General features: G+C 53.1%; 1 protein-coding gene across 11 annotated transcripts in view; it reads right to left on the reverse strand.

Moving 5' to 3' along the window:
• HDAC4 (histone deacetylase 4) overlaps positions 1–16,279 on the reverse strand; it is a 356,361-nt gene that overhangs the window by 103,197 nt on the left and 236,885 nt on the right. For all 11 annotated transcript variants that reach the window (XM_017875573.1, XM_017875571.1, XM_017875572.1 and 8 more), the window contains 2 exons: positions 13,560–13,680; positions 6,224–6,345 (listed from right to left, as the gene is read on the reverse strand). In XM_017875573.1, the coding sequence (XP_017731062.1) occupies positions 6,224–6,345; positions 13,560–13,680 (243 nt within the window). The remainder of the gene's footprint in view (positions 1–6,223; positions 6,346–13,559; positions 13,681–16,279) is intronic.

Genomic DNA, 16,279 nt, shown 5'->3' on the forward strand with positions numbered 1-16,279 from the left:
TATATACCACACCTTTACACACAGCAGCAGGGAGTCTCACCAGGCCGCGCCTCCTGAGGTATATACCACACCTTTACATACAGCAGCAGGAAATCTCACCACGCCACGTCCCCTAAGGTATATACCACACCTTTACACACAGCAGCAGGGAGTCTCACCAGGCCGCGCCTCCTGAGGTATATACCACACCTTTACATACAGCAGCAGGAAATCTCACCACGCCACGTCCCCTAAGGTATATACCACACCTTTACACACAGCAGCAGGGAGTCTCACCAGGCCGCGCCTCCTGAGGTATATACCACACCTTTACATACAGCAGCAGGAAATCTCACCACGCCACGTCCCCTAAGGTATATACCACACCTTTACACACAGCAGCAGGGAGTCTCACCAGGCCGCGCCTCCTGAGGTATATACCACACCTTTACACACAGCAGCAGGAAATCTCACCACGCCACGTCCCCTAAGGTATATACCACGCCTTTACACACAGCAGCAGGGAGTCTCACCATGCTGCGCCCCCTGAGGTATATACCACACCTTTACAAACAGCAGCAGGGAGTCTCACACCACACCTCCTCAAGTATATACCACACCTTTACACACAGCAGTAGGAAGTCCCACCACGCCTTTACACACAGCAGCAGGGACGCTCACCACGCCGCGCCCCCTGAAGTATATACCACACCTTTACACAAAGCAGCAGGAAGTCGTACCACACTGCACCTCCTGAAGCATATACCACACTTTTACATACAGCAGCAGGAAGTGTGGGCACTGCCCATTTCTGCCTGGTCCCACCCCTCTCTCCAGCAGTTTCTGCAAACTGCATTAGAACAAGAGATGACAAGCAATGGTCAAAGGCTCTGCATGAAACAGAGAGCCCCTTCCCAAACTGAGGGATGTTTGTCAGGGTGGAAAACGCACGCTGGTCCTATTTCACAGTACCCTGAGCCTACTCTACACATGGATAAGAACAAAGTACCTGTAACTTTATTCAGGTCACTAGTATACAGGCGAAAGCCATGAGCCAGACTATTGACGAGCTGTAGGGCTTGACTGATGAAACAGCCATGAAGTCATGAAGGGGACGCCCACCGCCCCACCTTGCAGACCGGTGGACACAACAGTAGGTTGTCTCATCTGCCCAGGACACAGCGTCGTGGGCGCCAACCTGGCCACAGGCCCTGTGCTCTTCCTCACCAAGCAGGACAGCTTCCCCCCCAAAATGGAGGAAAATGCACCCTTATCTGCACATGTAAGCAATGGATGGATGTTTCCCATGGGCAGCTATAACCCTGAGCGACTGGTTTCAGAAGGCCCCAGGTGAGGAGGGCAGAGCTAGATGAACACTCTTCAAGGCTGACCGTGGAGGCAAGTGCAGGGGGAGCCCAGGACCTTTGGCTGATTGCCCAGATCCATGATCCATACAGGGGTCATCAGAACTCCATCCCTAGGACCAGCCCAGCCCCCTCCCAATTCACACCCAACTGCGGGGACCAAGCCCCACCAGGCAGGCTAGAGAATGCCTTAACAAGGCTGAGAGGTCACCAGCGTCTCACTGAACATGAGCTGTGGTGTTTTGCTTCCTGAAAAGAGCCAGGATAATCCGTGGCAGTGCTACAGCCCAGGCCAGCAGGCGGGTCCTGACACGTGCTAGGGAGAGTGTCTGCTGCTAGGACCATGTGCCCAGGGACACATGAGGATGCTGGACAAGGCGTTCTGTGGAGTGCAAGGTTTTCAGTGCTCAGGTCCAAGAAGCTGCTGACAAATGGGAAAGAACTGTGCTGGCTGGACAACAGTTAGTTGTTCTGGCCTTGTTTTCTTCTATCAGAAGTCACATGAGGGGAAAATTTAAGAGTCATTATAAAAAATACACGATGACTAATATCTTTAAGACGATGAAGATGTTACTGGGGAAAAAGAAGATCCTTCAATATCATCAAAATGACAAACGCTGCTTGCTTTTAAAAGTAGAAAAGCTTCCATTCCTCAGTGCGAACATGGACTCGAAGGCTCTGCTTAAACGCAGTTTCTGGTGAAGCCATCTAACACCCACACAGTGCAGGAAAGATCCAGCATCCTATGTCCGTGACAGTGATCCACACAGTTCTGTCTATTATGACTACATTTAAAAATACACATTTGGCGGCTTCACGAGTCTGCAGAAACCCAAAGTCAGGGTGACCCTTGAGGCTGCACAGACATGGGAAGGGACCAGGCACCACCTCACCCCGGGCCGAAATCTGGCAGGAGGTGAAGACCTCTAAAGTGGAGACACCCCTGCCGCCAATCTTCCAGGAAAGGGGCGGGGCCTCTGGCAGGAAGAGCTGGACCTGAGGCCCTGGGTAGAGGGGTCTGACTCTCGAGCCCAGCCTAGTTCTGAGCTCCTGGGAGATGGCACTCAGGTGAAGGCAGCCAGGAACGAGGAGCTGAGCCCTGAAAAGCCAGCAGAGCAAGACGGGCCCTTCTGGCCAGATTTTTGGTATAAATCTTGGTGTCCCCATCCTTGGGGTCCTTCTCTAAGTGGAGGCAAGTGGCTCCTGCTGGTTTCTACCTGAACTTGGGTATGGAGGGAAGGAGGTGGGGGGGGTGCCGGGTCCGGCAGTTACCAGTCATTGGATGGAGAAAAAAATCAAAATCACCCTAACAGCGTAGAGAAGCAAGAGCATAAACCACCCTGATCTGGTCCTACTCGAAGGACTTTGCAAATATTAATTCATTCACGTCTCATGACAGCCCCAGGAGAGAAGCAAATTAAAGATACATTTCACAGATGATGAAACTGAGGCACAGAGAGGTTCAAGAGCTCCTCCAAGTCCCAAGGTGGCGAGTGAAGGAGCTGGGCAGAAACTCAGGCACCTGGTCCTGCCCACAGGCACAGGCGACGTGAATGCCCGGAATATGCCCAAGCTCAGAATAGGAGTCACTGCATTGCTTTCACCAGGGAGGTTAGACATTTGAGCTGGTACACATGTGACCTGTCAGCAGAGCCAGCAAAGGACACGCAAAAAATGCATGGGGTGATGACAAAATTCACAAGACAGGGGCAAAGCTTTTCACATGCTCACAGGTCATACAATAGCCCTTTAGAGATGGAGAAGTGGGCAAACTGTGTGCCAGGTCAGTATAAGGTAAAGTCAAAATCATGTAATTATTTAAGTGTACATTACAATTATTAAAGATTATCATTTCAGTTCATTCAAGGAACTTCGTAACTAAAATGTAATGACGTGTTTCATATTACCAATTACTGCAGAAAAGCGCAGATATAAAGTACTTAGACTGAGTGACGTCACGTGTTTGAAAGTAGACAGATATGTCAAGGGTAATACAGGGTGTATAACTACACACTATTCTCTTAAGTGGTTTAAACATTTTCTCTGAAATCTTTATGTTATTAACATTATGAATGTGGTAGTGATGTCTTTTTAAAAAAACTGATAATGCAATCAAATCTTAATTAAGTTCTTCTGGAGCACTACATAGTCTAAATAACATTTCCCGAAGTGTGAGAAGAGAATTTTCTCTTCCGTTCTCAAGGAAGAGGGGAGTTGGAGGGTGGTGCTATCACAAGGTTAGAAGCACAGTAGACGGTGTGGGAGACTTTGCTTCCAATCATCCCCAGAGAAACACAAGGCAGCACAGGAAGCCAACGGCCACGGAAACTGCGAGAGATGGCGGGGGCCCTGCCTATGGGAGAAAGGCCTCTGATGGCGAACAGCAGGGCAGGGCCATGACAGCGTGTCATCTCCCATGCTGCTAGCCTTCCTTGCTACGAAGTATTCATGCCGGGTTCTGTTTCTTAGAACAGGAGGCTGGTCCCCAGGTAGTGCTGATGTTTGGGATGGGGGAGGAGCCAGTGCAAACAGCTCCGAGGGCTCCCCTATCCCTGCTGCTCTACTACGAGCTGGGGTGTGGAGGTGCTGGGGAACTGCTCTGGGGTCCTTGGTGGGAAGGCACGTCCCCACGTGAGGCCGACTTGCTCTGCTTGGCGGCCAAGCTCTCGCCGGACGCTCCCTCCCGGGTCTGTGGCTCTGGAGTCAGTGCCACAGCCATCACTCCCAGGACAAGAAGAGACATTGGGACTAGGTGCATACCACAGCCGCGAGATGTGCGTGTGGGCAGACCCACTGTGCTGAGGAGGACACGGAGGCCAGGGGAATGGAGGGCATTTGCTTCTGGGCACACAGAACCATTATGTGAGTGAGCACAGATCCAACCCACAGCGCTTGACGGCAGCACCTCCGGTTTCCCACCCTCCGCCCTCGGTGTCGCTCCAGTTCCTGGCGCAGGGTTCTTCCAGGTAGGCACGTTCCTCGCCTCCCCATTCCCTGGGTCTCTCTCCCAGCACAGGGCCCACCACTCCCTGTGGACTTTGGTTTTGTTGATGGAATGTGATTAATAATAGCATCGGTCCCCAGAAAGGGAACCTGCAGGGCAATCTGCAAGAGTCGGCCCACAGATTCTCTCCTGATATTACTGGGCACATCTTTCTGGAAAAAAAACGGATCTCTAAATCGGTTCTTTCTGTCGAGCTTTAGGGCGCTCTCCAGGTGAAATCCAGGACCATTGTCAGTAGAAGCATCAGTAAGAACCACAGGCTCACACCCATGAAACTCAAAGCAGCAGCAGCTCTAGGTTCACTTTTCCCAATAAAGGCTTATGGCCCAAATGGAAATGCACCCATGTTTGCAGGATTCTTGTGCCTCTGACTTGGAGAGGACATGGCCATCCTGATATGGCCCTCTTCAGCAGGGTCTCCACCATCCCAATACAGCCCCTCCTCTGAGGTCATGGCTGGCCTGTTATGACCCGCTCCTCCAGGGACATGGCCAGCCCAATATGACCCACTCCACTCGGATCATGGCCGGCCTGATATGACCCACTCCACCTGGGACATAGCTGGCCTGATACAGCCCACTGCTGCAGGGACACCACCGTCTAAATACACCCTAACAGAGCCCACTCCACCAGGAACATGGCTGGCCCGATACGGCCCACTGCTCCAGGGACACCACTGTCTATACACCCTAATAGGGCCCACTCCACCGGGAACATGGCTGGCCCGATACGGCCCACTCCACCTGGGACATGGCCAACCTGATATAACTCACTCCCCTAGGGTCACAGCTGGCCTGATACGACCCACTGCTCCAGGGACGTGGCTGGCCTGATGCGGCCCCCAGCAGCCCCTTGCAAAGCCTCACTGCTCCAGAGAAGAAGCCCTCGTGTGACTGAGTGCATTGTTTCCACCCAGAATTGGCCGAAACCTTTGGATAACACAGAATCTGTGTAGCAAGAAAAAGTGGTGCCCCGAGGATTTCACCTCCAAGAGCCGCCCCCTAGGGAGGATGCTTTGGGATTTCCTACACTGTCTTGCAGTGTGTGGTATCCACTGGCCGTACCTGGGATGAGGCACTGCCCGCCCTCAGCGCCTGCTGCGGCTCCTGCCCTCACCACTTCTCTGGGCAGAGCCTCTGGAAGGCACTCCCCGGCCTCTGTTCTTCTTGCTACCCCAGCGCATTGCCCACAGCCACCTTAATCATTATCTAAAGGCAGTGTCTCCGTGGCCCCTGAGAAAGTTCCAGAGGTTCCGTCCTGACTTATCAGACACTGCTGCAGCCGCCTCTCCCTGCTTCAAAGATGGTCCAGGCACCTGCTTGTGCCTAAATGTCCTTCTCCCTCTGGCTTAGGACAGAAGAGTGGCACGTAACTCTGAGCCCAGCTGGGATATCCCCTGCAGGACACAGTGAATTTCTTTCTCATGAAGATTTCCTTCCCACTCTGGGGTCCTGGAAGGCCCTGCTGCCCGGGCACTGCCCACAGCCATCCCTGAAGGCTGCAGGCTCACCTGCTTTCAGATGGCACGTGGCCCACCAGCGGGAACCGCTTCACCCCGCGACCACTGTGGGATGCCCTCAGTGTGGCAAAGCCTAACACACCACCGAAACAAAACTAAACTGAGTGTGCTTTCAAAGTGAGTTGGAGTCTTCAGCAGTGGTACATGCGTGGGGTTCATTTCTTTCGGAATAAATAATAAGGGAATGCTTAAGGACATCTTTTCAAAATGATGCTCTGATGAAAGGAGCAAATATTTAAAAATCTGCAGGTGATTCCTTCTCTAAGTGGAAGACAGCAGTGGGCCCTGCGTGGCTTGTGGCGGGGAAGGTGCCTGTGCAGGAGGCCTCCCGGCCCACAGCATGGCTGGGACACTGACCTGTTTTCCTAAGAGGGAAGTCATCTTTGGCGTCGTACATTCCCAGGACTGGGTGGTTATAGGAGGTTGACACTCCGCTCTGGGGTGGAGAACTCTGGTCAAGGGAACTGTGCTGCGTTTTCCTGGAGAGAAGGCAAAGACAGACGGTTTAGTTTGCCCAGGGCACTGCCCCAGGCATGCTGCAGCCGAGAAGCCACACACAGGATGATCTTTCCCTTGAAACCTCAGCCCCACCTCAACAGACGCACCTCTTCCCTAGGGTCAAGCTGAAGTTAAAAGGAAACAAACAGGATGCTAAACAAGCAAGTAAACATCCAATGCCCACACCCTCCTCTGTGGGACCGGCAGTGCTCGGGGCTGGGACGGGCAGACCTCTGGCGGTTTTCCTGGTGGTCGTTCTGCACCTGGCCCTGTCCTCTTAGATGGCTCCAGCCCGGTCTGTTCTCTACCAGGGCCACCACTGGCCACTCAGAGAGCCTGTCCCTGGTGGGGAGGGGCAGAGGAAGACAGGAGGCTATGGCGTAAGGAATCAAAGGTGAGGTCATAGGCAGCCGAGATGGGCCAAAAAACGGTCTAAGAACAAATGCTATGATGTCTGGGGCTGTCTCTGCCACCTGGAGAGAAGGAGCCCATGGGGCCGCCTCTCAGCAGAAGGCACCCATCGTCATCCGCGCCTTCACCAGAGTCACCTCCCTCTCTGGGGTAGGAACAGGATGGCAGCTACTGATACCCTGTGCCCAGGGAGCTGACCTACGAAAGGGACTTCCTGTATGAACAGCCGGGTACAACTCCACACCCTCCAGGCGGCAAGACAGGAGTAGTCTGCCAGGAGGATGGCCAGAGGAGGGACATGGGAGGAGGTGGGCCGTGGGCCAGAGCGGGGATGCAGGCTGCCACCCAGATGACCATCAGCAAGGCCTTTTTTGATGGCACTGACAGCTCAGTCTTGCTCAAAACACTGTGCTGAGTGGAATAAATTCTGAGTCTTTAAACTGTGTAATCTGCTTAATGACTAGAAACAAATTTGCCAACTTACTTATTTGGAATTTGTTAGACTATGTGAACACATAGTGCGCCACAGCAATGCACCTGGAGTTCTCTGAATTAAGAATGGGAGCTTGTAAACGGGTACAGGTGTATATTTAAATATCTGAGAGCACACCAGCGCAAAGAATGTGCAGAAGGACACTCGCAGACAAAATCGAGGAGGCGAGCCCAGAGCCGCAGGCCGCCATGGGCCGTGGGTGCTGGGCCGTGGGGTGGATGGAACGGGGGTGCTGGAATGGTGGGGTGCTGGGGCTGTTGGGGTGCTGGAATGTGGGGTGCTGGGCCGTGCGTGTTGGCATGGGGTGCTTGGAACTTGGGTGCTGCAGCCTGTGGGGTCTGGAACGTGGGGTGCTGGGCGTGGGGGTGGAACGTGGGGTGCTGGGTCTGTGGGTGCTGGAACGTGGATGCTGGTCTGTGGGGTGGCGGAATGTGGGGTGGGGTGCTGGGCCGTGCGGTGTTGGGCCATGGGGTGCTGGAACATTGGGTGCTGCGCTGTGGGGTGCTGGAACGTGGGGTGCTGCGCTGTGGGGTGCTGGAACGTGGGGTGCTGGGCTGTGGGGTGCTGGAACGTGGGGTGCTGGGCCGTGGGGTTCTAGGCCATGCAGTGCTGGGCCGTGCATCACCTGAGGAGTCGGGGAGCTCCAGAAAACCGCACAGTTTCAGGCCACGTCCCAACCCCGCCCACTGCTCAGGGCACACCTCCAATCCCAAGCAGCTTTTGGCTATTTCCCGGGGAATTCCACCATGCAGTCAGGCTGGGACACACTTGTCTGCACCTGTGCAGGGCCTGTGGCCTCCAAGTGGGACCACGGCCTTGTGCTAACCTCCCTTCTCTTCCCTGTAGTTCTGCCCATCCTCTCAGAATCTCATGGAAAGGTCTGGGGGCAACACTCTTTTCTCTACCAAAGAGTATTTTCAGATTGTGTCCTATGGGGAATGTGATCTTGGCTGATTCCAAACTTCTTCAACACCAAGTGACAGTCTGGGACTATGTCTGCATTCACTTTTTCCTTCATAGGAAACACGGAGTGACTTGCACATGCATCCCATGTGTTAAAAAGATCAGTATTCACATAATAATAAACCATGTAAATACACAGAATAAAATTATTATTATATTTCAACGGTAGGGTTTGCTTACAGTGAAGCAGGAGTTGCAAAAGTTACACTGGTTTAAGATCTAACAGACCTTCTCTTACTGTTCTGATCTTTTGAGGAGCTTTCAGTGTTAAAACCCCCATTTTCTTGTCAAATCTTAAAACGAGCAGAGCAGCAGGTGCAGGAGGGGCTCAGCCCTGACCCCAAATGCCAGCGCCGCCCCGCTGGACCACCTGGATGGATCCAGAGACCCCCACAGGAGCGACCTCACCTCCTGCACAGCCCAGTTCACCGCCAGGGCCCACCCCATGGTGCGTCTACCCTTCAGACACCAGGAGAGGGTGGCCCCCACCATCAGGGCCGGTCACACCTGCCCAGCCCTGGTCACATGGACCCAGGCCAGACCGCACATGCGTGCCCTCCGTGAAGAAGCATCCAGCAGGGCGAGCAGAAGTGAAGCTCTATCCCTGCTGCAATCACATCCGCACCGCACACAATTACTCTCACTCACATCTGCACACCACACTAGTAACACCCACTCACATCCGCACATCACACAACTACTCATACCCATGCCTCACACTACTCACACCCACACATACCTGCACCTCACACTATTCACACCCACACACACCTCACCCATATCCATAACTGCATCTCACACGACTCACCTCCACACGTCACACACACACTCATACCCACGCTTCACAATACACCCACTCACATCCGCAGCTCACCAGCTCACACCTGCATCTATTACTCGCCCCCACACTTTACACTACTCACACCCACCCACACTGCACACTACTCCCACCCACACTGCACACTACTCACACCCACATTCCACACCCCACACCCCCTCACAACCTAAACCCATCCACACCCCCTCACCTTACGCAAACTCATGCCTACATCCCACTTACACCCCACATCTACCTCACACCCACTTACACACATATCCCACCCACACCCCACACACCCACACTTCATGCCTCACACCCACCCACACCCCACGCCCACCTCCCACACACACCCGCATCTCACACACCTGTCACCTTTCCCACACCTCACACTCATACCCCACACTCACCTCACCCACTCCACACACCCACATCCCACATTCACGCCCTACACTGAGCTCACCAGAATCTCACACCCACACTCACACACACAGTCACACTGGCCACCCCGTAGAGCCCCGAGGGCAGAACCTGCAGAGCTGCTCCCTGTACCTCACCCTGACCAGAAATTATCTTCCAGTTTTTCAACCTTTCATTTCTCGCAGCCCGGGGATGGGACACAGATGCCAGGCCAGGAGCCAAGGCGCAGCCCCCAGGGGGCCCTGGGGCCAACCCGGTGCCGCACCTAAAGGCAATCCTTGTCTTCTGGAGGAAGATGGAAAAGCAAATAATGTTTTCTTCTAAACACTGGCTTGACTATAGAATAAAGCTTCACACAGACCCAACCATTTCAATTCCAAACCATTCCCCTTTCATCAGATTCGTACCAGTGATTTCCAAGAAATAAAACGATGAACCACATGCGCCAGGACACGCCAGCAGAGTGAACATGATGGGAACCGTATCTGAAATTTATAATTTCCTAGTAGCCACATTAACGTGGCTTAAAAATAAATGGATGGAATTTTAGTATTCGATTAAACCATTATAAAGGCCATCCTTTCAACTTACAATCAATAGAAACATATTGACAAGACACCGTGGGTCCTTCCTTCAGACCGAGTGTCCGAAATCCCACACTCTGCATCGACGGCATGTCCTGGCAGACCCAGCCACGTTTCAAGTGCTTGGGAGCCACGTGTGGCTTGTGGCAGCTACACGGGAAAGTGCCATCTCGTCACAACAGTCTTAAAGCTGGACGCGTTGATGCACATAAACACCCTCGGAGTTGGCGCCCTGATGAAGCCACAGCACCACCCATCTCTGCAGCCTCCCAGCCCTGGTCTGCTTTCTCTCACAGCCGATTCGCTTTGCTGACTCTGAATTTCTCATCAGTGGAACCACGGGGGTGGCCTCTTTGTCTAGGCACCATGCCTCTGGGGCTCCCCCAAGCTGCTGCAGGCTCCGGTGGTCCGTTCCTTGTCACTGCGGAGCAGCATTCCAGTGCGTGCAGGGGCCCCAGTTTGCACGGCCGTTCCCCTGTTGATGGGAGCTTGGTTGTTTCCATTCTTTGGTGACCGTGACTGTAAGAAGGCGACTTGTCGTGTTGCTTGCTTTCATATGTCTTGGGCAAATACGGAGAAGGAGCATTGGTGGGTCACAGGGTTGGTGGGTATGTGTCTTTGTAGGATACTGCCTGCCTGTTTCCCCAGGTGTGATTCGGATTCCAAAAGGCAGCACGCCGAGGTCCAGGACACAGCATCTGCTCCAGCACCCGGCCTGTGTAACTCCGGCCATCCCCACAGGGATGAAGGGGCTGCTTGCCGTGGTTTTGATTTGCATTTACCTGATGCCCAGCGATGTTGAGCATTTTTTCCACACTTACTGGCCATCCCCATGCCTTTTTTTGTGAGGAACTTGTTCAAACCTTTTGCCCATATTTTTAAGTGGGCGGCTTGTCTTTTTACTATTGAGCTATAGGACCGAGCTCTACATTTTGGATACAAGCGGTGTGTCAGATATATGCATTGTGAATATTTCCTTCCATTCCGTAGCTTGCCTTTTAATTTTTTTAATGGTGCCTTTCAAAGAGCAGAAGTGTTTCGGTTTGCGGAAATATCAAGTTTTGGGTTTTTGGTATCCAGTCGATGATTTTGGCAACCTAAGGAATCTTGCCTCCCACTCCCCATCAAGGTTGGGAAAGTTTCTACTAGGTCTCCTTCCAGAAGTTTGATCAGTTTCGCGTCTATGCTCAGGTCTATGACATCTGAACTAATCATGCATGGTGTGAAGCTGGGGTCAGGGTTTCAGTTCTTTCTCCACAAAGAGCCGGTTTTCTGACAAAGTTTCTGCCACCACTCCATGATGTTTAAGTTCAGGGTTCAAATATGGCAAAACAAGAAAACTATCAGACTCCGTGAAAACAAACCTGTCCTCTGGCTGACTTGAGATCAAGTCCTTCCCCCTCCAACCTGAATGTCCCCAGAGCCCTCTGCGAAGAGGTAACCCTGCCCCCTGCCATTAAAGCCAGGGCAAGCGGGCCTTGTCCAGGCCAAGACGCCCACCTTGAGCACCCAGCTCACCCAGGGAGTTCCATGAAAAGTGAGTCCTCCCAGCCCCAGCCAGTCTGTCACCCCTCCTCCCTGGAAGCCCCCTATCTCCAGTCTCTCAGCACGTCCCTCAGCGCCCTGAGGCTGCCCCAGGCCACCCCTTCTCCCGTGGCCTCCCTGACTGCAGGTGCAGCCTTTCCCTGGGCCTGCTGCTCCATCCTCCCCTCAGGTCCAGGTCCAAGTCACTGCCTGGCTTCTATTCCTGCCGGCCTTGCCCCTTGTCCGTTCTCCACTCACTCCTGGGAGAGGAGGCGTCGGCTTCCCACCTTCCTCCATGCTGCCGTGGCCACCCTCCGGGGGCTGCCCTGTGCTCACTATGACCCCTGCTTCCCAGCGGCCCCACTGCTCTGGTCCTGCATCTTCCCGCTGCAGCCTCCCAGACTCTGTCCTCTTCTTCAGAAAGGGCTGCCTGTGCTTGCCCCACTCCCATCACTGTCTTCTCAAAGCTCCCTTGCTCGGCTGCCTCACAGCCTCCCTGTACACAGGGACCTAAGGCAGCTCCGCCCCGGCCCAGCAGGCTCTGCACTCCAGCTCTCCATCCTCTGCCAGGCCCCACGCCCACCCTGCCCCTGGCTCCTCATCCTGCCCTTTCCAGCTTGGTCCCCAGGGGCACCATCTGAACCGCGATCCACACTCCTGTCCTTTGCTCCTTCTGCCCTGCAACCCCACACCCCAGCCCAGCCAATGGGATAATGGAGTTTCTCCACAACCAGTCCAGGCAATGGACTGGCTCTGGGGGCACAGATCAGGGTCCCCCCACCAAAGGGGCTCCCAGGTGCTGATCGCCAGCGATTCTCAGGAAGCCTCCTCCTCTCTCAGGTCCCCATGGCTCACTGCTGTCACGTGCTGCCTCCCACAGACACTGGTCTCACTCCTCCCTGTGAGTTTTTGTGTCCCTGGTTGAGTTACCCAAATCCGGGCGGTGTGTCTGCCGTGAGTGCAGCTTATGTGCCCCGGCAAGCACAGCGGCTGCCGGAGCGGAGGGTGTGGGTCACCTGTGCTGGAAACATCTTTTGGGATGTCAGGGTAGCTGGCGGCCTCCACGGAAACAAGGGGGATCGCGTCCGAGCTGTGGGAGGTCTCACTACACATAGCTGTCCATTTTGACGCTTGAGAATAGCTATTTTTTTTCCAATGAAATTACTGATATTTCGATTTACAAAAACTCCCTTATGGGATTTTTTTTCTAGAAATGAAATGAACCTTGAGAGCAGCAGAAAACTACATTTCAAAGCGATCCTCTGTTGCCCTTGCTCACTGTTGAAAGCCGCATCACCTCGCCACTCGCTCGCACTGGGCTCTGTGAACTCGCCTCCGAAGGCCGTCTTTTGCATGGCATGCCGGCTCTCTTCAGTCCTCAGACGAACAAGTCTTTTGTGGTCCCTGTCAATTGCATGGGCTCTGGCAGGGTTTCTTAGCATAAAATAATAGAAGTACCACAGGGGCTTCCTGACTAGCCTAAGAATCATTGAAACGTCAGATGGGAGCGCTGTAGGAGCACAGAGGATTCAGACAAGAGTTCCAGTTTAAGTGGCTCTTATTGTGGCTGAAAAATGGCACAACATTACCAAGAGTAACGACAGGCGCCAGCCCCCGGAGGACTGTTCAGTCCCTCTGGAGGGGGGCCCACCCCATGAGGATGGCCGCCGCGCCAAGTATACCCCCAGACCACGTCACTCTTGAGGGGCGTCCACCCCGTGAGGATGGCCGCTGTGTGAGTGTATCCCCAGACCATGTCACTCTCTGGAGGACGGCCCACCCCGTGAGGATGGCCGCCGTGCGAGTGTACCCCCAGACCACGTCACCCACATCCGAGCACCACTGTGCTTGGGGTTTCAATCCCTTACCCTCCCTCCCTGCCTCAGAAGGTGAACAGCTGGGTCCATGCAAATCTACCAATGTTCAGATGGTCCTCTGGGCCCCCAGAGAGGAGGCCAGGGTGCTCCCCACACCCACACTTACCCGTACCAGTAGCGGGGGTCGCTGGAAATGCAGTGGTTCAGATTCCGATGGGCCAGCGCCTTCTTTTTATTGAGGACAAATTCTTGTAACTTCATCTTCACTTCTGTGCTGGCCACGGCACCTGGTGTGGGAGAAAGCACAGCGGCGGGTGAAGTGTAGCTCTGCCCTACAGCAGCAATGCAGGGCAGCAGAGCCACAGAGGGAGGGAAGGGCTGGGGATGGCTATGCACCTTCAGGACATTGTGGTCCCCTGAGCGCTTCCTCAAAGAACCAGGGCCGGGAGGGGTTTTAATAAGAGGTCTTCTTCCCATCAAGATTTTACATAATTGCATTCTATTTAAAATGCAGATTTAATCATCCCAAAGACTTATTGTTAGCTAACACAAACACTTCTGAAGGAAGTTTTAATATTCTTATATAAAAGAACACTCTGAATTAGGCAGTGGTAGTGTGGTGGTTGCATTCTTGCTACCGCAAAGCAGCATCTAAGAGAGAAGGCTTTGTGCAAATGGAAGCATCACGAGGGACAAAGCCAGTCGCACAGGAAGGCGTGCTTCCACACCTGTGCCGGCATGACGGCCAGCTCTGCTTCCAGCAGCATCAAAGGGCAGCGCCTGTCCTCTCCAGCCTGGCAGCTCAGACTCAGGCAGAGTGACTGCACCAAGTGGGACTGAAGTCGAAACTGTGGTTTTCTTTGTGGCGGTGATTCTTTTTCAAAGCCTCATTAAAGGGAACTGGCAAAAAAAGCCAGTCTCACCCTGAACACAAGGCCTGTTAGCACGGAGCCTGCTCTCCTCAGATCTCCAATCTAACCACACAGTACTTCTATCCTTCTTACAGCACCTTAAGTATCTTCCTAGCATTGCATAATATTCAGATAGCGTTTGTAATGGTCAAAAACACACCGTGAGGTGAGTGAAGTATGTTTATAAAACCACTTCCTGACTGGGAGGCAGTTTTGGTTGTTAGAAACCACGCTGTAGTGAACATTTATGAGTGGGTAACACTGACCACCTTTAGAATTACTTGCTTAGGTCAGACTGGCAAAGTGACTACATCTGACAGACTTACTATTCTAACCCTTGGCACATCTTGCTAAATTGCTGTCCAAAATATCCCTACACATAAGCCAGGCCCGAAGGCTCACACCTGGAATCCCAGCACTTTGGGAGGCTGAGGAGGGGAGATTGCTTGACCACAGGGGTTCAAGACCAGCCTGGACAACAAGGCAATACCCTGTCTCTACTAAAAATACAAAAATTAGCCAAGTGTGGTAGCATGTGCCTGTAGTTCCAGCTACTTGGGAGGCTGAGGTGGGAGAATCACCTGAGCGCGGGAAGTCCAGGCTACAGTGAGCCAAGACGGTACCACTGCACTGCACCCGGGGCAATGAGAGTGAGACCCTGTCTCAAAAGAAAAAAAACAAAACAAAAACGAAACGTTGCTACACACTGACCCCCTGAACCACCCATCCACCTGAAGTGGGGGCAGCTGCTCCTCCTGCTGGTCCTCCAATCACCACGTGCCCAAAGCTACAAAGCCAGCAGGCATCACCGTGAGGCCTCCCTGAGCACCACTGCACACGCACTGATTTCCTCTCTTGCGAGATAATTCATGTCCTTGGCTTACGTGTTCTTAGGAATCTTTCTGTGATGTGCACGGCGCTGTTGTGGGTCTGTGTGTGTGTGTGTGTGTGTGTGTGTTTCACAGTTGTATCCACTGGAGTTGCGTGGGTTTCTTACGATAATGGCTGTATTGAGAGCCTAGTATATGCCAGCCCTGGCCTGGTTCAGCCCCACATGAGACCTATAAATAGGTATTCTCATGCCCCAGCTGTGGAGGGAGAACACAAAGGTGGCCAGGTGCGCCTCAGGTGAGGTCGGCTCAGTTACCAAGTCTCACAGACGCCCTGGTTCGCGGCGCTCAGCTGCTCCGTGTGTGTGTGTGCACACATTTACCCTGCCTCTTGTTTCCTCTTACAACTGGGGTAAAGTGTTAAAACGCTTGTTTTTATAAAGTCTATTTTAGTTTTTCCTTTGTGAGTTTTCCCTTTCCTTAAAACTTCGCAACTGTTCTTCCTTTCAAAGGTTTAATAGGCAATCATTTTAATTTTATCCTTGGTTCTGGTGTTGAGTTTTCATTCATTTGGTTATTTGATAAATTTTTTTCATGACTCACTCTGATGGCTCAGAAATGGATTTTGGCATATAAGGCTCTATGGATATTTTGACCAACTGCTAAGAAATTATTAATATCATTAGAAAGATGTCTTTTCCTTGCCACCTTCATTACATACCAAAAGTCTTTGCTGCCACTCACAAATGGAGTTTTTGTTAGTTAGGCACATTCTGAGTTCCCGACGGCAGAACCCCACTCCCGTTACATCAAGGTGGAACTTCAATGGCTGGTCGAGGGTCAGTCAGCAACGAGACCCCTGGAAACAGGGTCTACCCAGGCTGTGGTGGGGCCTGCACTAGCCTAGCCAGGGACACACAAAGACGTTAACTACATGGCCACCAGCATGGGTCCGGGAAGGCCCCACCATGATGCATGAGGCTTCAGGCTTGGTGCTCTCTCATGGTCTGAGAAAATAATGCCATTGCCCGAGTCGAGCTGTGCCTGTGACGTCCCCCAGCTCATGCTGCTGAAGATGGTCTCATCACCTAAGTCGTGACTGCGGTGAGCGCTGCCCCAGGTGGGGTGGTGGTGGGGGTGGGGGG

Source organism: Rhinopithecus bieti, unplaced genomic scaffold (genome assembly GCF_001698545.2).
Source record: "Rhinopithecus bieti isolate Rb0 unplaced genomic scaffold, ASM169854v2 scaffold_7884, whole genome shotgun sequence".
In the NCBI taxonomy this organism is placed as follows: Eukaryota; Metazoa; Chordata; class Mammalia; order Primates; family Cercopithecidae; genus Rhinopithecus; species Rhinopithecus bieti.